At 39.3% G+C, this 24,495-nt stretch overlaps 1 protein-coding gene across 1 annotated transcript; it reads left to right on the forward strand.

The window, feature by feature from the left end:
- The first annotated feature begins 6,510 nt into the window (after positions 1 to 6,510).
- On the forward strand, positions 6,511 to 24,010 carry LOC128374684 (zinc finger MYM-type protein 4-like). The gene is made up of 28 exons (XM_053334937.1): positions 6,511 to 6,585; positions 8,102 to 8,687; positions 9,883 to 10,044; positions 10,883 to 10,999; positions 11,610 to 11,699; positions 11,862 to 11,989; positions 12,098 to 12,336; positions 12,707 to 12,893; positions 13,138 to 13,341; positions 14,106 to 14,256; positions 14,703 to 14,818; positions 15,241 to 15,423; positions 16,121 to 16,271; positions 16,442 to 16,614; positions 16,714 to 16,858; positions 16,979 to 17,074; positions 17,186 to 17,223; positions 17,673 to 17,817; positions 18,058 to 18,170; positions 18,494 to 18,719; positions 18,862 to 19,092; positions 19,352 to 19,476; positions 19,685 to 19,862; positions 20,753 to 20,904; positions 21,274 to 21,388; positions 21,531 to 21,779; positions 22,193 to 22,322; positions 22,452 to 24,010. The coding sequence occupies exons 1-28, from the start codon at positions 6,511 to 6,513 to the stop codon at positions 22,696 to 22,698; spliced, it is 4,752 nt and encodes a 1,583-aa protein (XP_053190912.1). The 3' UTR covers positions 22,699 to 24,010.
- Positions 24,011 to 24,495: the final 485 nt, after the last annotated feature.

The raw sequence follows: 24,495 nt of genomic DNA on the forward strand, positions 1-24,495 counted from the left end.
ATGGACATGCATCATTGATGACGTCCACTGCCCACAGGTGGATCAGTATAGTCCCTTCTCCAATCACCCCCCCGGGCCTGTGGCTCAGCTGACGGAGAGATCTAGGTCTGCAGCCGTATGCTTGTTTCTGTTATCTGTCATCCTTCATGTGATTATGCTGTCATTTTTAGGGATGTCCAGGTATGCTAGGATAAATCACACTCTAGTTTAACTCTCAGAGCGCATTTTCAGGTATATTCTCCTCCGGGTGCAACAGACCCAAGAGATCCATGAGTGGCACTGCTGGATCTACACCCCCGATAGCTGTGCTCGGCTTGGACATGGACATCGGTGAACCCCATCAGTGGCACCAGAGAGCCACACAGAAGAGCAGAGCTATGGTCCATACATACATGCTCACCAGCTCGGTGCTCCCACTGCCCCCAGCAGGAGTAAGCAGGGGTACCAAGACCCCACTGAGGCTGCCCTCCCTGGTAGCCAAAGGACCTCGAAGGAGAAGCAGCATGGCTCGTCTCAGGTGAGCTGAAGTTGTATATTTGGGCGGGATTTTAAAGAATTTAGTTTTTGCTACAGAACCAGGTGGGTTCAGTTTACTGCAGGGGTCCCAGTCTGTGCTTCTCATGTACCAAACACCAAACATTTTCTGATTCCAGCTTCTCATATGTGACAATTTGCTGTCTTAGTTTGTTATATATTTGTTATCTTAGTCAGACAAAACAAGAAACATGTCCTCTGAGAAATTGTGAATGCAGTTTTTTCATATTTTCATAAACAATTACTCAAGAAAATACTCTTTTCTCAATGTATGTTCTTTTTCATCCTGATTGCTTGTAGAATCTTATAGGAGTGTGGAAATACTTTGTGTGTTCAATTGTTCATCAAAAACCACTGGATGCTGAGCTCTGTGATTGATTCATAAGAGGCAAAAAACAATACAATGCACAGTTTATTAAAGGTTTCTGTGAGTGACAACATCATGTTGACTTTACCCAGATTGTTCTGAGATATTAAGAAGAGTGAAGGGCTTCAGATGAATCACTTTGTTGTAGACCTGAATTGCTTTACTGATTAATTAGATGATCGAAAGAAAGTTTAGATAATTAAGCCAAATTGACAAACTCTATTTCTCTGGTTCCAGCCTCTCAAAGTTGAGGAAACGTGAGGATGCTTTATTTTTATATGTATTATAGAAAACTGAATTGATTTAAGAGATACATAAAGATTTATTTACAGAAATATTATTTGATCTCGTCTTTGGTGTATCCGTGTTTGCAAAAGTTACTGAAATCAACAATTTCAGATTAAGTGTTATTCCCCTGCGGATTAAATAAAACAAAATATTAAGTATCTCAAAGTAAATGAGTCCAACGTCACAGTACAGCTTTTTTCAGGCATTAGTTTGCTAGAAAGGACTGTTTGTCCTTCTCAAGGGTCGAAGTTTTGGTTGCATGAATAAATTGTCATTTCAAAAAACACAAAACAAAGGACAGAGTCAGCAGTGCTCAGATAATCAACACCAGGATGTCTTGATAACCCCCACTTAACCACGTCACTTCAGGTTTGAATGTGATTAATCCCCCGTGTGTCATCTCCACCAACCCATCTCAACTGTCTCTGCTATTCATTTCAGGAAAAGTGTCTGTCACAGCTTAGTTTGAGTGCCTGACTGGAATTACACTGTAATTGTTTCCTCTTGGGTCTGTCCCCATTTGATAGCATTATGTAGGGTGCTTCTACGCCCCCCTGCTGGTTTGCTTTGAGTACAGAAGGCATGGAACCAGTGTGCCATAAATCTCAGGTGTGGAAATTGATCCATCGCCTGATGCAGCATCCAGTGGCGCCACGCTGGTTTCACTCAGAGGAGGGAGAAACCTGAGTGAAGCGCACACATACACACTTCAGGGTCTTAAACACACACACAAACACACCTCTGTCACTGTCTGACAGAGTCTGTCTGATGGTCACCACAAGCAGAGCAGGGTTTGAATGACTATCACATGAATGAGGAGGAAGTAAGGAGAGATTCTGACCTGACAACTATCAGATAGATTATGATGAAATTTGGTTCGCACATGAATGTTTCCCAAAGAATTAATTGTGATCAACTTTCAATAAAGCGCCAATTATTGGTCATAATTTAAAATATCTCCAATACTGCAGAACTAATGACATTCCTGTCAGCCTCAGCAGCAGTGTTGAGTGCTAATAAGTATTCAAACACAGTAAATCAAAATGCTGACAATGGTGATCATACCTACAAAACGTCATATCACATGCATTCATCTCCTGTCTCTAACATCTGACGTTATAACTGTATATAAATGATAGAAAACCACAAAAACATGTTACGTCCCCTTTAAAGCACCTGTATGTCTTGGTGCAGCCTCCCAGAGCTGCTAACCTAGCTGCATACTGTATGTTGCTGAAGTTGTTTCCTTCCATTTCTGTCTCCACAGCCTTAGTGAGCCGTCTCTTCTCACCCCGAAGGAGAGCACCATATTTGAGGGATTCTCCATCAACCGTCGCCCCAGTGTGTTACAAAAACGACCACCACCTCCTCCATTTTGGAAGAGTAGCCAGCCTAATCAGCAGCAGAACAATCAGCATCAGGTACAAAGCTGCAGCAGGCCGGCCTATATTCACTTCTCCCAGGCCATTCAGCCCAGTTCCAAGCCAAGACCAGTGAGGCGTCATTCACATAACTCGGCCCTGAGCCCAGAGATGGTACAAGGTGACCTCCAACCTTTGGCAATGCAGTGCCGCAACTCCTCCTCTCAGGTTGAGCCTCTGTCTGTCGTCGGGAAGCCGTGTCTTCTGAGCTGCGGTCAACGCCCTGCCATGGCCAACGGTCCAGGACGCACCCAGCTTCATGTGTTTCTGCCCACTGAGGCGGAGGGTGAGGAGGTGGACAGTGAGTCTGTCGATGAAGGCTTCATGGATGAATTGGACAGTAAGATAAATTCCCTGAAGCTCCAGCAAAGAGCGTCAAAGACAGTTACGTGACTGAGAGACAAAAACAGACGAATCTCCTTCGTTATATGGCCAAAAATATGTGGACACTATTCTTGTGTAGCTGTTTTTATAGTTTGGGCTAGATTTATTTATTTATTTTAGAATAAAAATCACTTTCTCCATGTGTCCTGGCCAAGACAGGCAGCAACATAAACTTCAGACAAACAACATAAAAACAAGTAATGTAGACAGACATCATCAGTCAATATAAAATAATTAAGTCATGAATAAAATTACATTAATAAAGAAAATAAAAACACAAATGTACAACTAGAATTAGACTGAGAAACAACAGCAATTTGAGGCATTAAATGCCTTCTAGCAAGCACTCTGACATTGGCAGATAAATGATGATGCTCATCATCTCCGTCTACAGTGAAGCTTTAAACCTGCCTAATTTTAACTAATTTTGTAGAAGATCATTACATCAAGGATGGAGAGCAGCATACATAGAAGCTTGTTTACGAAACCATTTGAACCTTAGGCACAGTCAACAAAAAGATGGTCTGTAAGCAAAGAGCATCATTGTTTTGCGAGTTTGACTTCATAAATGAAGTACTGCCAGTAGTAAAAGGAAATTTATTGTTAATACATAATGACGTTTCAGACAACGGCTTTCAGCTTTGTCATAACAGTTTGAGGAAGTCTCTTTCCTGTTTCAAACTGACAGTGTTGCTGTGCACGAAGCGGGTCCATAGTGGTTTTATCAACTTGACTGGCCTGCACAGAGCGGTGTCCACAGTACCATCCAACACCTTTTACTTAAACTTAATGTCTTATTTTTTTCTTTTTAGAGTATACTTACAGATGGTAAAAAAAGAGAAAATAAATGAAAAGGAAATAAAAGAAAAGAAAAATGTTAACAGAGCCTGTGGGGAGGAACAGGTCTACATTCTGTTTTGACAACATCACTATTTATGCGTTTTTTAAAAATTTGTATCTTAACCATTTTCCCCGGCCTTTTGCAAAATATTCTTGAGATTCGTGAGATTCTTGATCTCTGAGACGTCATCTGTGATGGTCGGCCATTGCTAATAATCTGAGACCAGCTGTCAGGCAGTGAGGAGAATCTTAACCTAGTATTGGTCTCCTCTATGCACAGTTTGATCCATTTGTCCCAGGTATAAAACAAGATGGGATTGAAGAATTTCATAACCCCCAATACTTCACACAGAACAGAATGTAAACCATCCCACAGGTTGGGTATTTTCATGCATCTTAAAAATGTGTATGGTTTGGTTTCATGTGGTTAGGCCTACATAGTCTCCAGCATGGCTGTTGAATATTCATTTGTTTACTTGTAATTTTGGGTGTGATGAAATAATTAATTTGATTCTTCCAAATAAATTCTGCCCATCTTTGTGACTGTAGTGGTCCACATCTTTTCTGGGACTCTCATTCAGTTCTCTTTTCCATTTAGCCGTATAATATCCATTTTAGATGTTATTAAAAAGGGTGCAGAAATAATGTAACTCTAAGAATAGCATTATATGCATTCAATTATTATTTATTATGCGATATATAGATATAATAATTTCTCCTGATTTTTTAATATGATACCTCATTAGGAAATATCTAAAATGTCTCGTGTCTAAAAGTGCTTTTTAATTCCTGAAAGCTTCTCATTTCACCCTTTTGAGTAACTGTGTTATACCCATTCCACCCACTGTTAAAATCTGAAGTCAGACCTTCCTGGTTTAAATTCACCATCAAAAGTAATAATTTTTCTTTCCCAATTTCAAAGTTGTTTAACAATGGAATACCATCTACTCTAGGTTTTTTACCTTCCCATATAAATCTTGATATGAGCTTATCGCATTAAAGAAACTGGACTTGTGGGATATTCAAAGACAAATATTAGAATAAATATATAAAAAAGTCATTTTTACTGCAATTATCCTGTTATTTAACCTCACTGGGAAAGTGGACCATCTGGCCATAGCTTTCCTCATGTTGACAACAAAACGTTCAATGTCGCTTTAGTAGGTTTTTAGTTTTTTATATACACAAGTATTTAGGTTATTTTGCTTCCCAATTTATTTTCAGTTCTTTACGTTTTTGATTTGGTGAACAGTTAAACATTTTAAGTATGTTTAATTTGTAAATGGAATATGAACTTTCGTTCCAAATTGTTCACTGTGTTGCTCAAGTAGATCATAATATCATCTGCAAAGAGACATGTTATAAGTTTTTGGTTATTGATTTCTAGTCCCATCATTGAAGTGTCTTTAGTGAATTGATGTTTTCTTTATTAAATCCAAATTCCTCCAATTCCCAGTTTACCCTGTCCAATGCCTATTTTGCCTCTAGACTAATCAGTGCTGCTGGTGAATCATTTATATGTATTCCATGTTCTATATAAGATAATTATTATACATCCATGAAACATCGTCACTGGTTCAACGACTGCAGCAGAGTTCTGGGAGGACGCATGCAAAAATGAACAATGATTTAAGTCAGGGGTCCAACGTTGTCCAGGCCAAGGACCCCCAAACTGATGAAGAAATGGAGCGGGGACCCCCTACTTATATATATTGTATAAAATTGTGTTTTATATTAAACTGGTCCTATTGTGCCATGTATAAATGTGCCTTGTTATTGTGCATTGAATACTAAGATATTCAAATAATACCAGACATCCCAACCTGCTTGAAGACTTCTGATTTAAGCTGTTATCAACTTGAATTGCAGGCATATTGTTGTGGATGTGTTGCTAAAAATATTTATTTTTACGCTTGCAAAAATTAAAAATAGTGTAAGCATTGCACTTTACACCCGTGGTCCACATGTGTCCAACCCGACTCATACCCACAAATTACACAGTAGGTTATTTTTCACCCGTTTCATCACAATTTGCAGGTTTCCCGCCTGGTAGCTGCGGGTACCTGAACTGGTGCAGGATTCTGAGCTACATCCATTATTTTGTTTAAGTTCATTGGAAAAAAATATTAGGGGGAAAGTATTACTGCTTTTCATTTACCTCAGAAATTGGAAGATGGAGTTTGAATGTTCCAGTTAGAAGTCAGAAAACACATTTCGCTGTATTCTGCGCATTATAAACAGTGTAGCAACATGTCCACAGATAGAAGTTGGACAGTGATGTGTGTGCTACTGATAAACATGTTATTAAACTGGATAGGCCTATTAATAAAACTTTCACACTGTTAATGCTCAGGGCTACCATCTTAGATTTTAAGGGCTGGTCGGTAGGGTGGTCTGACCTTCAGAGTCAGGCGTTCCAATTGAAATTTCCAACTGGGGAGTCATAAATTCCCACCTCTGAGTACAACTGGAACACACTAAAAGCCAAATGGTGACATAAAGGTGACCCCTTCTTTTTTTTAAGTCCATGGTAGAAATATTAAAGTATATCTTTAGTCCACACTCCAGATCAGTGGGTGGCGGTAATGCATCCTAAAGCTGTTTGCCAACCACCAACAAAACCAAAAAGAAGAAGAGGAAAAAATATTTACAAAAATCAGGATTTTTGGCGCAAACATGGCGGCCACGGAAACAGGCGACGGGCACCATCGACTGGCCAATCAAGTGTCGTCCGTCAGAGAAACTGGCGTGGTAATGTTTTTGCACGTTGTTGTTACGGCTGTATGCACTCCTCATAACGCTGCTACATGAAAACATTGTCGTCTGTAGCATTACACCAACTAGACAAGTTATTTAATGAGTGCTGTGGTTAGCTGTGGGCAAAGCAGCAGCTAAGTGTGGCGAGCTAACATGCAGGCTGAGCTCTGTGCAGATGTGTTAGCTTAGCTCTATTGTTTACAGGTCATGAAATCTCTTTAAAAGTCTCTTAATATCAGCATAACATGTCTGAATCCAGTGGAGCGGTCCATACACAGGTAACTAAACCCGGCATGTTATAACCCAGCGCCAGGTTGCAGCTGTTAGCGGTGCGGCTGTAAGGCTGTAGTTGTGTTTACATTGCGAGGGCAGTGTTGCAACAAGCTAATGCAGGTCGTGCATGCTTACATCTAGCCAAAAACTGCCCTAAACTAACTGGTTGTGCACATGCATGCTTACTTTAGTTTATGTATGCACAACCCGTGTTTTACTTGGTTATTTTTTGTTGCATGCATGCGTGTCGGCTATAACTGGTTTTCAGTCAGTATTGTAAAGTTGAGTATTTCCTCCTCGGGCACATTGCAATAGTCCATACGGGTGTGCAAAATGACCCGAAACCTGCCCGTTCAGAAACTTAAATCCGTCAAACATAACTTTATTCTGCCCATCAATGCCTGTTTTTAGCTGCACCGGGTGTTTTGTCAGCTTATTATTTCACATCAATAACTATTTTCTTCAGCAGAAGTAGTTAATAGTTAAAGGGCGGGTTCCCACTTGTTCCCAGTACTGTCTTAAAGCAGTGTTGATGTGCCTAAATGAACATTGAAACATGTTTTTTTATTTTTTTATTTTACTCTAATCATTCATCTAGTTCATACTGATTAGAAGATCCCTCCATAATGCACATAACTAGGGTACTGAACCTAATATGAAGCTTCAGCCATCCAAAAGAGTCAAGTCAATTACATAGCTTTAAACATTACAGTCTTTTTGGTGCCAAACTTCCTCTCTTTGTTACTATACTTCCACCACAGCTCAACAGAGAAACACAAAGAGGGAATTTGATGCTAATAAACCTGTAAGTGTGGCAGCTATCCATGATATGACTAACTCAGACTGCTGAAGCCTTATGTAAGCTTCAGATAAACTTTTAAATGCATTTTTGCACAAAATGACTGTGTGGACACATTGTGAATTTTCCCCTTCATTGCTTACATTGAAAACAAGTTTGACTGGGATCTTTTAATAGCCAGTAAGAACAGGGGGAGTGATTGCAGCAAGGAAAACCTCAATAGTGTTAATATGGAAACCTGAAAAATTGTGACTACATCCTTAAAAGGATATCTCAGTAAGATGTAATAAACGATAGAATGGGGCAGAAGTTATTTGTTGTGATCATGTACTAAAACACCAGTATCAGACAAACTGTAATGTCTGCAGCAACCCATTTGTGGTAACATCAGTATAGTTAAAAAAACAAACTAATTTCTAAACTTAATGTCCTGTGCAGGTAACAGAGGGGGCAGACAGAGAGTCCAAGGAAACTGTTTTGGATGCTGGTGCATCAGCAGATGTTGAAGACACAGAGCTTGTTCCTGGATCCTCTAGACTGAATGAACATGAGGAAGACAAAAACTTTGTTGCTGCTGAAAAAATGGAAAGTAAAAAGTTAGAACATAAACAAACTGAGGCTGAGGTTGTTCCTGGTCCTGTTTCTGTATCTCCTCTAAATCAGTCACCTTCACATTCATCCTCCTCTAATGTGATAGTAAAAGACAACGGAGTAGAGGAAACGTCTGCAGGACCAGATGTGACCAAGGATACAAATATGGACACGAGTCACAGCGGCAGGAAGGAGGAATCACACACTGATGAAAAGATGGACTCAGACACGGACACTAAGGAGGACATTGTCACACAGGAGGAAGCAGAGTCGCTCAGCTGTAATCTGAGGGTTTCTACAGCCGACGACCTCGATGAGATGATGGACATTGGCACAGTGGATGAGGTGGAACAAGAAGCTCAGATGAAAGAGGAGGAACAGAGTAATTTGTCAGATGGGGACAGAAGAAGTTCACCTGCTATTTCAAATACAGGTAAAATACAAGTTTATCACAAAGTTTTTGTGTTGATGCAGAGAAACATGTTCAACCAGCAGGAGATTCACGTTGCAAAGTAAAAGTCACATTAATGCTGGAGGAAAAAGTTTTATAACACTTTACTGATCCTTTAATATTATACAGATTTTCTTGGAAATGTTTATGCAATTTGTGGGTACGTAATGGTACGTTTTCATTCAGACGTTTTGCAATTTGGTACAAATTACAAGAAAAAAATGGGAAAAGTGGCACAATATCTTTAACAGACTGAAAGATTTTACTTTTTCAGTGTGTAGTTTAGTGTGTCAAACAATATATCAGCATAAAAGGTTGTTTCTTAAAAAATGTGTAACAAGTGAACTTGTATCAGCAATTTCAGTCACACTTTGTTCACACACTGAATCTCAATACATCTCAGTATTTTCTGTTTTTTGAATTGATTTTTGCAAATTAACAACCTAAATATGAATTGGGCACTTACCAACCATATAAACCAACTTAACATGTTTGTTTCTGTTTTTCATGATTTGTACCAAATTGCACCTTTCTGTAAAATATCCTTAAAATGAACTGTTGCATATGGGCAAATTACACAGAAAATATCCATGAAAACATATTTCTAATCTGCTCATTATTTCTGCTGATTATTTTCTTAATTAACTGCCCTATAACTTTCTGTCTGATCAATCAACTAATCATTGCAGCTCCACTTCTGAGTGTTGAAACAACTGATAATTATTTGATCAGTCAATAGAAAGAAATTGAATCTACAATGATCATTAATTAAAAAATATTTATGAAAATTTTTCAAGTAAAACTACCGAACATTAATCAGTTCCAAACTCTCAAGCACTTTATTGTTTTCTCTCTTTTATGTCAATGTGAACTGAATTTGTTTGGTCAAAACAAAAACTAAACAAGCAACTTGAAGATGACTCCTTGGGCTTCAGGAAGTCGTGACAGGCATTATATAGCAAATCTGAGAACATGGAACATTTATTCATGCATAGAAGTAGAACACTTTCTGAAACTTGTAGATATTGAGAAGCTTCGTTGATTTGTTCAAAGACAAACTCAGTCCTGCTTTTCCAGCTAAAACATCTGTTTTGCATTTGGAAGTTTTTCTACTGCTCCAAAAGCACAGATCTTCAACATCCCAGTTATTTCTTTTCATTTTGAAATCCCATTTCAGTCTCGATGGCAGAGGAGAGTAACTCTTTTGAGGAGGAGACTGATGTGAAACCCACTGTGCTACCAACAACCTCAGAAGACGACCAGCTGGAGGGTGTGAAAGTGTCGTTTGACATGATACGCTCCAGCTCACCTCCATCGTCCGAGGAGACAGCCAGTACAGGTGAGCGACCTCACAGAAGTGTTTGGCTAAGACTCACACCCTCATCATCTGTACATTTTCAATCGGGACCAGCAATTTAGGAGCTTCTTCTGTAAAATGTGTAATTAGTATAAAAGTAAGGGGTCTTTATTCTATACTACATCACATTGTTTAAAGCTTGTTGAAATGAATGATACACATTTTATTATGGTGGAATTACTGTTTAGTAGCAAAAAGCAAAAATCCAAGCACATAATCAGTTTTACTTCTATTTCTGGCTTATTGGTAACATAACATACTGAAAGATAATTTATTCTACAATATATCATATATTAATTCTGTTATGATACATTCACATTACACATTAGTCCAAGTACCATAGTGGGATTGCCTCAGAGTGTAATGACACTGTTCAGAGCGCTAGAGGATCTTCCGCCAGGTCCCTTCATCACTGTAAATGTGTGGAAGGGAGTGGTGCCTCAAGGAAGGACACGTCACTTTTAAATGTCCAGATGGTGGGATTTTCACGCGTCCCTTTTCCCAGGCCAATGGTGCCCCTGTGGGATTTGGCAGAGGCTTTGGATGGACTCTCTGGCCCTCCTTTTGAACTGCTGGAGGAGGTTGACTTAAAATATCTGTCTCCGAAAACTGGGTTTTCATGGCAGTATTTAAACATTTATTCATGCACAGAGGTGGAAAACATTCTGTAACTTCTTAAATAACGAGAAGCTTCAGTGTCTTGTCCAAAGATGGCTCCCTGACATACTTTAGTTACTTGTTTTGCAGTCAGTGATCTGCTCTGAAATCACTGATCTTCATCATCCCAGTAATTTCTTTTTGTTTTGAATTTCCATTTCAGTGTCAGTGGCAGAGGAGTGTAACTCTTTTGAGGAGGAAACTGATGTGAAACCCGTTGTGTCTTTTGATATGATGCAGTCCAGCTCATCGCCATCGTCCAGAGCCACAGCATGTATAGGTGAGAGACCTCAGAAGAGTGTGTGGGGATCCTGTAAGAAATGCACATCCCATATGCACAACTTTACCTACATGTCATTTTGTAGTTCATCTAAAAAGAAAAAAAGGAGAAAAAAGCAGATGTTAAGGTTCATTTTGCATTTAATAATTAGCTCTGCGAGGCAAGGGTGGAGTGTTAGTGAAGCACTGAACTAACGAGACTGAAGGACCAACACACACAAACTCCTGTTTTTAACCAGTGGTGTTCCATTTTATTATGTAGTTTTTGTATTTTCATATAATAAAGCAGTTAACTTAAATAACTTAAAAGAAATAACCTAATTTTAAAAAGCTGCATCCAATATCCTATATATAATATTTATGTTGGGGATTTTGTATGTCTTTATTGGACCAAGATAGTCAAGATATTACAGGAAACTAGGGAGCAAAGAGAGTCAGGGAATTAAAAAATAATTGGCAGAGTAAATTTTTTTAGCTTTTCAATCACAGACTGTCTGTCAGGTTATCTGTAGGTTACTAGTGAATCAATGATTATTTGGTGCTTTTATGTTGTTTGTGTTGAAAAATGCTCACCAACATTAAAAGATAATTAAAAGTTCATGTTACTGCAGGAAGAGAAAGCTCATCACCAGCGACCACGGTGAACGGGATGAAAGTAACCAGGCGATCAAGATCAGACAATGTAAGTAAAAATGTGATCTGCTTCAATGTGTTCAATGTGCATACAAAGTTATTTCTTATGATGGTACCATAGAAGTTGACATGAAGTGTAATCATCAAAATCTACACCTGCTTCAGTAATAGAAGACCAAACAGGCAATTGTTTTGTCTTTTCTCCTTGTGGTAGGAAAGATCGCAGGCAGCAGCCAGGTCGTCTCCTTCACTACCTTTGGTCAAAGTGAAGGATGAGCCCATTGATGAGGACTATGACCAAGCTCTCATATCCTCTACACCTACAATGAATGTGAAGGATGAGCCCAATACTGCGAAGGTGGGTCACACACTTCTTCTCACAAGTGTTTTTAAAGTTATTTGAATGTGAATTTTTTGAATCAATGGATCATTGTGGGCTTTTAACTGACCGTTATGTTGTTGACAGGAGGACTTGAGGATCGGATCGGTCTTCTCTGTGACTCCTGCTGCTGAAACGCAGACGCTTCCTGTCGTCCACCCCACGTCTTTGCACATGTCCTGTTCAAACTGTAAGAAGAGCCTGATGAAAGGACAGACAGCTTTCCAGAGGAAGGGCTCCCCGTCGCTCTTCTGCTCCACCATCTGCCTCACCACATCGCTCCCCACCGTCAAAGGTGTCAGTAAGATCTGCTACAACTGTCAAAAGTGAGTTCATTAGAAAGTATGTTTGTTTGTTTACCTGTTTGAATCAACTCAGCATTTTAGGGCTGCAGCCAACTATTTTTATTATCGATTTATCCACTGATTACTTTGTTGATTCATCAATTAATTTTTTTTGTCTATATAATGTCATGATGACAATACCGTAGTATTACTGTTATTCAGTTATTATAATAATTCTAACTAATTGATTTAATCAAGCAGTCAATGCAGCTATACAACATTTAGACAGCTAAGACAGACTTATGGGTGAGAAAAAGCAGTGTAATCAACTTCATACCGCTTCATTATGACCAAAATTAAGTACTTCTGATTCTGTACCTTGTGTTGATCTTATCCCTCTCTCTTCTCACAGGGTAATACTTCGACCTCAGGACGTCATCCTGGCTCCAGATACTAAAGGAACTATGAAGGAATTCTGCAGCCAGAACTGCCTGACCTCCTTCAACTACAAGAAAAATGCCACCTTAAAAAAAATGGCCCCCACCCAAAAATCACTTCAACCACAGTCACTCTGCAGCATGTGCACCAGATACTGCGTTGTAAGTCAAACTGAATCTGAAAACTTACAAGTTGTATCTCTTTCTTATTCTCATAACTTACTTAGAAAGTCATAATCTTAAGTTGTCGAGTTCTAGAGTTGAAGGGTTCCACTTAACTTCTTATACTATATAAAAGTGTGCAACAAATGAGAGAACACATAAAACCTTTTGATTCACTGTACCTAAAAACAATGTTTTCATTTCTGAAATAACATGCACTACTCTTTTGTCATCCCTCCTTCAGAGCAAACATGAGGTGATCCTGAGCGGTGCTGTTCATAAAATCTGCAGCGATGCTTGCTTTAACCGTTTCCGTACTGTAAACAACTTGTCCATGGCTGGATGTGCAAACTGTGGCTCCTTCTGCCACAGCAAACCGCTGTTGCTGAAGATGGAAGAAAGCAACAAAACTGTGTGCAATACAGAGTGTCTGGCCAAATACAAGGAGGTACATGAATCCAGTGTTTAAAGAACAAGACTAAACCTAAACCTTGTATATGTCTGAACATGTATGAAATGCTAGAGGGCTTTGAATTTGCTGCCTCGTTACCATCAGACATGGGCATTGCAGCATTTGTAAGATGTTTGTTTGTGCAAGTTTAGGTTTATTTATTTGTATAGCACTTTTCAAACAGGTGCTGTACACATAAGAAACAACTTTAAAAATACTTGAAAATACCAGATTTTGGGTGTAGACCAGGGGTTTTCAAAGTGTGAGACTGTGGGCCCCCTCTCACTTTCTGGATGACTATGGGGTCTTTATTATGTTATTTGACCACACAAACACTCAATAATTGCAGAGATAGTCAGATATGGCTTTTTGAACAGACTACACCAAATACATAAAAGAGGCCTGTCCGAAGGCTTTTATAAAACTGCTGTATCTCTGAACTATCTCTTTAACCAAATTACACACATTTAGGCTATTCAACGCGATCCCCTTTAAATTAACCAATGTAATAAATTATATTTTTTCACTTCCAATCACTGAGCCTACCCTGAAACCATTTGGAGCCCATCTGAGGAGGCCCACCTCTCACTTTAAAAACCTTTGGTGTGGACTACATGGTGGAATTGTATTATAATATTAAAACTTAATAAATTGACATATTAACAGTCCTACAGCACCCCTATTAAATAGTGTGAAATGTGACTGTGTCTTTGGGTTGGTGCTCTGTGTCTCACATCCTCCTTTTCTATGCCTTTTAACAGAAAACCAAGATATCACACCCATGTACAATGTGTCGCACTTCCCGGCCGCTACCAGAGATGGTTGACAACAGAAACAATGACGACTCAGTGAATCTCTTCTGTAGCAGCAGCTGTGTGATGGCATTCAAGGTCCAGACTGTCAGTTCATCAGGTACTAAGTGACTGAAATAAATAATGTCCATAAAGCATTCTAATCAAAATTCAGGTTAAAGAGGTATATTTTAGACTTACATAAAAAATATTAGCATGTCCAGCTGAAGACGGTCCTACTGTGGTCTCATCTGCCCAAATATCCCAAATATCAATCAAGGCAGAGTACTTTGGCCTCAATTCATTCTCCTGCCAGCTGCGACCGTTCTCACCACAGAAAAAGTGCTCCAGAATTAGTTTGGGGACTTCCTTCCATTTTTGGTCCACACATGACGATTTCCATGTTCAGACTTGCTCAAATGAAACTACCGGTAATCACTAAGTCTGATTCAACTGGACTAACAGCTCAGGCTTGAAAACACCCATTATTACAGATTTTCTTTGGCGATTGCTTTCAATTTTATATTCCTGCTTTTGTCTTGTTAAACTTTTTTTTTCTTCTTGCAGGTGCTCGGTTGAATTGTGATAATTGCGGTAAAAACACTGTACCAGCCTATCACCTCGCCATGTCAGATACTTCCATCAGAAACTTCTGCACTCTCCCCTGTGTTATGGCATTTCAGGTAATGATGCCTGTAGACGTAAAATAAAGACTCAAGAGATAATGTATCTGAGTTATTTTACATTTGTCATAAATCTAAATTACATCTGCATAGTAAAGCATTGATAAAATGATTGTCATACATTTGCAATCTGCAGCCTGATGCTAAAAGAGAGGCACTGTTTATTTCTAATAACTGAACATTTAACACAGGACCACATATGTTTAACTATGAAATTAATTATTCTGTCTTTAAATGTTATAATTCACATTTTGTAATTGTATTTTCTTAGCTGACATCAAAGTCCTATTTGTTATCGAGTACTAATCGTGTGGGGAACAAATTTCGTGTTGGCTTTGTTGATTTTACAGTCATTGTTAACTCAAAACAACCTTTTTTCTGCAGTGGTTTTTACTGTCAAATCTTTTTTTTTTATTCTGTAGGAAAAGTTCAAGACTTCCCAGAAACAGGTGAATGTTTTCACCAAGTTGCCAATCGGAACCACCCAAATCCAGTCCATCTCCCCTAACCAGTCCCTGCAAGAAGCCTCCAAAGAACTGGCCGTACTGAACTGCTCCCAGTGTGCCCATAATATAACTTTTAAACCGGAACTCATCCAGATCAAGGTACAGCACTGCACAGGGATAAGTTTTTAATGCATTAATCAATATTATATGATTTCTATTGATGCAACAGGAAAGAAGGGGAGGTCAAGAGGGCAAAGAAGTTTAATAATGCCTCAAGAAAGAGTCACATGATAACGAGAGTTCATAAAAAGTGTCTGCTTGGCACCCACTTTGTGATACTTCAATTCTCTTATCCTCAAAGTGAAATTAGATCAAAAACATGCGCAAAGTACAAAATATAATATACAAAATTAAAACCTATGCTAAAACTAACCTACAATGTTCCTGTTCATACTTTTAATATGTGCTAAAACGCTTTACAATGTGCTCTTTCATTTCAAGTCAATAAAAAGGTCTGGATCTGAAATTTGAATCTGTAACTCTCATAACTTTTTAACCCCCAAGGCAAGAGGCAGCTGCACAGGTTACAAATCTGTCACACGTAATAATATATAAGCACAAACTATATGAAAACAACTTTGGTAAATCACACGTGGCACAATGTTTTTATTTACTAAATGATTATTGAAAGCAACAGTGTCTCTAGACTGGATCTTTTTCTCATTTTTTGTAACAACATACTTATGTTAAAGTGAAAAAAGTGTAATCATAGGAGAGTGGAAATATGGAGAGTTGCATCGTATGTTTCTCTGTGTGAGTGCTTAATCTCACCAATGCCAACTTTGTATGTGTGCAGGACAAGATGGTTTTCGTGTGTAGTGCGGACTGTTCTCAGGAGTTCAAGAAGGCCAACTATGTGACAAGCCTGTGTGAATACTGTAAGATCGAAAAGATCACCAAAGACACCAAGAAAATTAACAACAAAGACTGCTTTTTCTGCAGCGATGGTAAGTAAACCAGTGTCTAATTTCAGGAATTTCTTTTTTGTAGGCTAGATTTTGAAATATATTACTTACTTATTACTTACAAAACACACAAGCACCATCAAAATGCATATAACCGTTAACATACAACACATTTGGATCTTTTAAGCAGCGTCTCCTCTGCCTCCTCTCAGGTTGTAAGCTGCTATATAGGCACGACCTGTCAAAAACCTGGGGGAAACACTGTCACTCATGCTCCTACTGCCACAGTGTCTCCAAGAAGCTAGTGACGGCGCAGTATGGAGGCTCCACTGAGGAGTTCTGCTCCGAGGAGTGCAGGTCCAAATACACCATGCTGTTCTGCCATGTAAGCAATGCAGTTATTAAAGTCACAGTTTTACTAAAATGATGGTGATTATGATCATCTAGCTCTGCTATTCCACACATTTACTCTGTTTTCCATCAGGTTGCAAAGTGTGACACCTGCGGCCGCAAAGGGAAACTAAAACAGAGTCTTCCCATACTGGGAGAGGTGAAACACTTCTGTGACATGACATGTCTGCTTCAGTTCTGCTGTGATAAGGTGACGACACAGGGAGAAGTCTTCAAAGGTTTGTATTGTTGTTGCCTTTTCATTACTTAATTTCAAGTTTTATATTAGTACTTTTTAATAAAAATGTTATGAAACTAATCTGTAATTCCTCCCACTGTCTCTGCTGTGTTTCCTGCAGGTTTAGAAGAGGCCACACCTGTGATTGCAAATGTCGTCTCGCTTGCAGGATCCCCGACAGTAAAACCCAGTACTCCCAACAGAACTGCCCAGCAAAGTACAAAAGAAAAACATATACACACACACAAAGGATTTATGTGCTAAAGAGAGAAAACATGCTGTGAACATTTTCAGTTAATCGCCAGTGTTGATGTCATTGTCTCCACAGGTACTGTCACCGAATTTCAATCCAAGAACTCTGGACATGTAAGTTATATTATTTGTATTTAAAGGTCCAGTGTGGAGAAATTAGTGGCATCTAGTGGGACAGACTTGGCAGAAAAGGAGTATAATATACGTAAGTATGTTTTATTAGTCTTTAATCACTTGAAAATAATAATCATGTTTTTGTTACCTTAGAATTAGCCCTTCATAGTGACGAGGTTGCCATGTTGCACTGCCATGTTTCTACAGTACTCCAAAATGGACAAACCAAACACTGGCTTTCGCAGACACAGTAGATTCTCCTACAATCTGAAACCTCACCACTAGATGTCACTAAATCTTACTAACTGGTCCTTTTTAACATAAAGAAAAAAATAAATATAATATAATATGTATACAGACAGGGGACAAATTAAAGGAAAAACATATATAAATGAGCTCCATAATACTACATGTGACATGTATGAAAATGTTTTTTGTCCGTTACTCAGGCCAGTGTTCAGACAGATACGGTGAAGCCTCATCCTCCTCCTGGCCCCAAAATTCTGAAGAACAAGGCCCTGCTCTGTAGACCGCTGGTGCAGAACAAGGGGGTCTCCTGTAAAACACAGACCGTTGACGTCGAGGCACAGACAGGTAAAAGCAAATCTTACAGTGCTTCCGTGGTAATGAGATCTCTGCTCTGTAGTTGTTTGTTAACTTGTAATCGATATACAATATTTTGTATTTTCACAACTGCTGTATGATCTCTTGTTTATGTTTATTTAGCGTTCATAGAGTTTGACTAAATACTTGCTATGTTATGAAATCATTTGCAACATTATCATGGATCAAATTCAAAGATTTTCTAATGAACTATTTTTCTTTTTCTTATAGATGACGTCTTGCCTAAACTCTTGGTCCTGCCTGTCCCGGTTCCGGTTTACATTCCTGTGCCTATGAGCATGTACAGTCAGTGTACCCCCAAACCTGTCGGCCTGCCGTTTCCAGTATGTGAAATACCACAACCACCACTGAGCCTGGATTCACAAAGTTACTGTTAAAAGATACTTCTGGTTAATTTGAACTATGACTTAATTTTCCTACAATGAGTTGTTCATTCAAAATTACCATGTCCTGTAGAGCTCTACATAAACTTAGTTTGCAGCTGTGATTCCTTCGCCCTTAAATTAAATCAGATCTGAAACCGATCCTCTTATGATCAGGATTTTAAACTGAAAGATGTATTTAAGACACAAATTAATATTCAGCCTTTTCATCCTTTTGAAGAATCAGCACATAAGATGTCATATTTTCAATCTGTCTGCCACAGCTGCCTGTTCCCATGTTCCTTCCTGTGACAATGGACAGCGCTGAGCGCATCGTGGAAACCATCCAGGAGATTAAAGAAAAGATCCCATCTGACCCTTTCGAGGCCGAGCTCATCCTCATGGCTGAGATGGTGGCGGAACAAGAGGAGAAGAATGACAAACGGGAGGAACCAAAAGAGAAAGTGGTGGCAAAAGAGACAGGCAGACATGAAGCACTGGCTCCAGATGGTAAGAGAAAGGGATTAATGAGTGAAAGGAATGGAAAAAGGGATTATAAGGGATTATATTTATTTTTGCTTTGTTTTTTGCTTATTTTAATATTTTGTCATCCTTTTCACAAGTTTTCATGTTTCTTATGTTTATTTTACAGACCATGCCAGTAACTACAGTGACGACTTGGACACAGACGACTTGGACAGTTTCCTTAAAAACTGGGAACAACCCTCCCCAGATGCTGGTTTCAGGTCGCCCAATCGACTCTACGCCCATGAAAAGCTCAACCCAATCATAGACATTCCTGTCGGCATGCCAAGTGTGCCTTTCTCAGAGCCCCCACCTCCAGCCCCGCCTCCCATGGACATCGAAAGTGACTTTACTGTTGGTGAGGGAATGAGATACAAACAAATTTAGAAACAAATTTGTCAAGTTCATGAAGTTAAAAATTACTTACAGTTGTTATTCTGGTTACACACTTAAGGGCCATTTTAATATCAAACTTTACCTGTGTTTAAGACTTTGTAAGAGTTAATTAGCAGTTTAGCCAGAAAAATTAAATCAAGGTCTTATCATTAGTGACATGAACAATCAGGGAAACTTTGGTTGGTTTAAGTAGTAATTGTATCAGGTTGTGTCATTATCAGAAACTCTGGAGAAAATGGCCAAGCTGAGAGAGGAGTTCCAGCAATCCTTGAGTTCTCCACCTGCCACTACACAACAACAACAACGAAGACGACGGCAAGTTCACAGGAAAGCCCGAGAAAAGAAGGTAACTGCTTAGGAAAAGAGTGATGGTGATGTTTGGGCATTTAAGATTAGAACTGGTTTTACTTGCATAAGTAATTTACAGTTAAGATGCTGGGAGTGCCAAAAATGAGCTAGAGAAAAAACTAGCTTGGATTTGGAATATCACTTTTCGTCTCACTCTGATCATATCCATGACGCAGCCTCCCCTCTCCTTCCCCACTTCATTTAAGGGTCGTAAGTCACAACGGTTGGCAAAGGCAGCTGAAACGACATCTCAGAAAGGCTCCTCCAACAAAACAGAGGCTCCAGAGGTCCTTAAGCTGAATAGTCAATATGGAGTTGATTCTTGGAAGCGATGGATCCAGTGGAGACAAACTCAACCAAACCTGGAGAAGCCGCGCTTTGGTTGTAAGTCATTAAATACTAAATCACTAAAGCTAACCATGACGACATTTTCATTTAAAACACCTCTGAAGAGTGAATTTAACATGTTTTGTATGATTCTATCTTCAGTGAATATTAAACCTATTTAACCACAGAGCGAATGAAACCACAAACAAGCTTTAAGTGGTTTGAAGAGAACATTTTTGGGAGGTCTTCAAATATAGCTTCCTACCACTTCTGCACAAGTGACTGTTTACTATGAATTTATGTACAGCTGTGTAATGTCTAATGCAGTGTTTCCCACACATAGACTAATTTGTGGCGGTGCGCCACAGATTCAACACCGGCCGCCACATATTGCGTTTCGTTATTAATTTTTTTTTTAACGCTAATTAAAAAATACGCATCGTATTTGTTAAGCTGCATTTCCTTTTTCCTTTCTCTGCTCTCCCTGCGTCTCTCTGTCACTCACGCGTCTCTCTCACATAGCTCACACACACAGCCCCTCCCCTCCGTGCACACCGCGTGTGTCTCCATCAGCGAGATCATTCCCCCCCCCCGTCGGCCGGTTTACCGAAACCGACCGACCAACCAACCCCCCCCCCCGGCGGTCGCCACACATTGCCTTCAGATCTGTGGGAAACACTGTAATGTGTATAAATCAAATCATTTTTTAGTTAAAATAGTGTGCAAGTGAAAATGTATACATTTGACTGTAAAGTTTTACATTAACTTGCAGAGTTGGCACCTTTTTTGAGATAAGTTTTTGGTTTCAGATCAATGACAGACCACGACTTTTGTCCAGGTGGCCTTGAGCTTTATGAGCCCAGATTTTGATGAAAAACAAGCGTATGAAGATTGTTTGTCAATCATCACTTTTGACCTACTCTTCTCTCCTTTTATCCAACTGTCAGCACGTCCCATGGAGTTGAAGGAGGATATTCTTCGCTGCACAACAGCTGAGCTGAGCTATGGCCTCTGTTGCTTCATCACTGAAGTGAAACGACCCAATGGAGAGCCCTACTTCCCCGACAGCCTTTTCTACCTCTGTCTCGGCATCCAACAGGCAAGACATTAATCGTACTTACACAAATACACTGAACTTACATAACAGAAAGGAAACACAGTGCTGTTTCACCATGTACAATTGAGCACACAACTAGTACATACCGATAAAGGTGATGTGGAGATAGTCATGCATGTATGAACCATCGTTATCAATAACAGCATTAAAAATCTGTAAAGTCAACACCACCACCCTGCAAGTCTAGAATTTAGCTATTGGTCACAACATTAGATGGTGTCTAAACTTGACAATTAGATGGCCAGCACTCAGACTTTGAAACACTTCTCTGGTATGACTAAAAAGTAGCACTCCAGAAAACGTACTTAAGTAAAATTGATAATGATGGTGCTACTGTTTTTCTCTCTGTAGTACCTGTTTGAGAACGGTCGTATGGAGAACATATTCATGGATCGCTTCTACAACAAATTCTCCACTGAGTTCACCAATATGCTGAGAAATTTCAAACCCCCAATCACAGCCAGTGGTGAGTCAGCATCCAAGTTCTAGTAGTTTTATTTTAATATTAATAATTTAGTTTAATAGTTTCTCTGTCAGTTTCTGTCTTGAGAAAACATTGGACCACTTTGGACCACATTTATATCAGGTGTCTCTCTTCTCCTCTGCAGGTTATATCCATTCCCGTGTTGAGGAGGAGTTTCTTTGGGACTGTAAACAGCTGGGGGCGTACTCACCCATAGTTCTCCTCAACACCCTGCTCTTTTTCTGCTGCAAGTATTTCGGCTTCACCTCTGTGGAGCAGCATCGCCAGCTGTCCTTTGCCCACGTCATGCGCTGCACCAAAACCAACCAGAACAACACCAAGACCACCTTCCTGCGCTTCTACCCGCCCATATCCATAAATGAGGCGGAGTCAGGTACCATCATGGCTGGGGGTCAGAATGAAATTATTAGTTTCATACTAAGACTTAGTACTTTTAAGATAGAAAGCATATCAACAGTCCTCTTACACTGGAATCATCATTATTTCAATCATTTCTACTTCATTCAAAGTTTGGAGTTTGGACATCTATAATCAAAAAACAAGTTCATTAAACAGTGATACACTGGGCAGTACGATAGAAGTTACATAAGTATGAGCCTCTATTTAAATGTACTGTATATTCATAAACTTGGAAAGCACTATGGTGTTATTCAAAATGTTGTGTTACAGTTGTTTTTTTACCAGTGGTTTTATGTTAAATTGTGCACCAGAGCACTTACCTGTGAAACTGATTTGTACTAAGGATAATGTGTTAGTGTGTATGTTTGTGCACTGTATCATTTTTAGATCCAGAGGCAGTTCCGGCAAAGAAGCGTAAGGAGGAGGAGAGTAAAGAGGACATACTGGAGATGAAGGAGAACACAGAGAACCCACTCCGCTGTCCGGTCAGACTCTATGAGTTTTACCTCTCCAAGTGGTAAGTATGGCAACCCCCCAGCACTCTTTCTTTACTATTATTATTTATTTACTTAGTGAACACTTTGGTGTGAAATGAACCTTGTGTCACTAGTTGGTCTCCTCAATCCAACATCTGTCTTCCCTCCAGCTCGGAGTCAGTCAAGCAGCGCACCAACCTGTTCTACCTTCACCCAGAGCGCTGCTGCGTTCCCAACAGCCCACTGTGGTTCTCGTCCACCCCTCTGGATGACAGCACCATGGAGGCCATGCTGATCCGGATCCTCACAGTTCGAGAGCTGCATCTCAAGACAAAGAAAGAGGAAGGGATGGAGCAGCAGACACCCAAAGACCCTTCATTTCTACCTGAAGAGGGGGAAGATGAGGATTCAGAGTGATTAAGAGTGATGAGAACAGAAGTGACCTTTTAACTGGGGTAGCAGCTTGTGATGTAAATATTTGTAGAACTTATGTTCATTTAAACACAACCTAATAAACTGAAATGGACAGAATAAACCTCTCACATGCATAACTATAATGTGCTGAACGGTAAAGAAAGTCAGACTTCCTAAACCACATGTTGATCAGGATTTATAGATCTTCAAACGCACAGTGTGTAGCTGAAACTTGAGTAATGAGGTACAAGATTCAGTTCAGCCTTCAGACTGTTTACTACTGCCCAACAGGGCACGTGTCCTGTTTTGTTTCCTAAATGGTTTCTTCTCATGGACAATGCTACTCTCATTTCGTTCTGTTTTTGTAAGGCATGTACCTTTCTTAGTAGGAGAATGGTGGTCCTTGTTTGAAAGAGCTAGAATGAAAAACAGTCTTGATTTCTGTTGGTGTCAACAGAAAAAACTTTGACCTCAGAAGCCAAACTGAACATGACTTTCTGCTATGTGGATGTAAATGACCAACCATCGTGTTGAGTGGCAAACCTGCAGTATAACTTGTTTTTTACACAATTCATCAGAAAATGCCGTCAATGAGAAAATGCTTACTAACAGAAAAAATATTTTTGCACAGATATACCCTGAAGGTTATTGGAAAGTTGTTGGAAATTTAGGAAATTACAAACTGAATTTCAACACAAAAAAGAAAATTTCAGCAACTCATTGAAAATCACAAATTTGTTTATACCAAAGTGTGACATGAGGGTGGAGCTTTCCTTTATGTTTTAATTGACGTTCCAGAGGCCTATCCAACTTGCTGTGGCAGAATGAGTAGCAGATCAATCCACACAATAAACTGCTTATTTGCATTTGTGTTTCATATTTATTGGATAAGCTTTTAAAGGTCTACTCACTTGATTGTGAGATTAAACTGACTGTCTTTTGTTTTTAATGAAAGACTCAGACTATGCTTTCTAGATTTCTTCCTTAAAGGACATATTTTGATCATCAGTGTCCAATTAATGGGATGAAGAATGTTTGTTTGAATGTAGCCACGATCGCTGAAAATGGAATTTTATCCCTTTTTCTTGACTGAACATACTGAAATAAAGTCTAATATTGAGTGTTTTGGACATTTTGGACGTGTGTTATCCAAAGCATCGGACTCTGACCTTTTGCATATCACACCTGGTGTTTTAGTGTATAAAACAAAATACTATCCCTACATGTATACCTTGGTTATGTTAACCCCAGTCTTTAGGGTATCCACCTATACAGTTCTCTTGAGTATTTTCTATATTGTATGTTCTTTTTTGAATAAAAATATATACATATTGTCTTAGTTGCTGAATATCTGTGCGGTTGTAATAATGACTGTATGTGTGCACGTCAATATGGGGACGGTTATATGAAAGCACAACTACGTCCTCATAAACCATATAAACCAGTTTTTCTGTATGTCTGACTGACCGTCCTCCGCGGAGTCAGTCTGTGACGTAGATATCATTGATTGGTTGGAACCGCCGCCACTCACCCGAGATTCTGGAACGTCGTGGTCACGTGGTCCCTCTAAAAGACGAAAGAAAAGGAAATATGGCTGCTAATATATTAGCTACTCTTGCCACTGCTTTTGGACATTGAATCAAAGGTAAACGTTACTCTGTATTAAAAAGATAATTCTTGAAATTATATTGTGTAAGAATCAATTATACATGTGTTGGTAACACTACCAGCCGTTTAATGCTAGCAGTCTTAGAAAGTATGTGCAGAGTTAACAACAGTTAGGGTAACTATCTTACCAAA

Source organism: Scomber japonicus, chromosome 15, assembly GCF_027409825.1.
Source record: "Scomber japonicus isolate fScoJap1 chromosome 15, fScoJap1.pri, whole genome shotgun sequence".
In the NCBI taxonomy this organism is placed as follows: domain Eukaryota; kingdom Metazoa; phylum Chordata; class Actinopteri; order Scombriformes; family Scombridae; genus Scomber; species Scomber japonicus.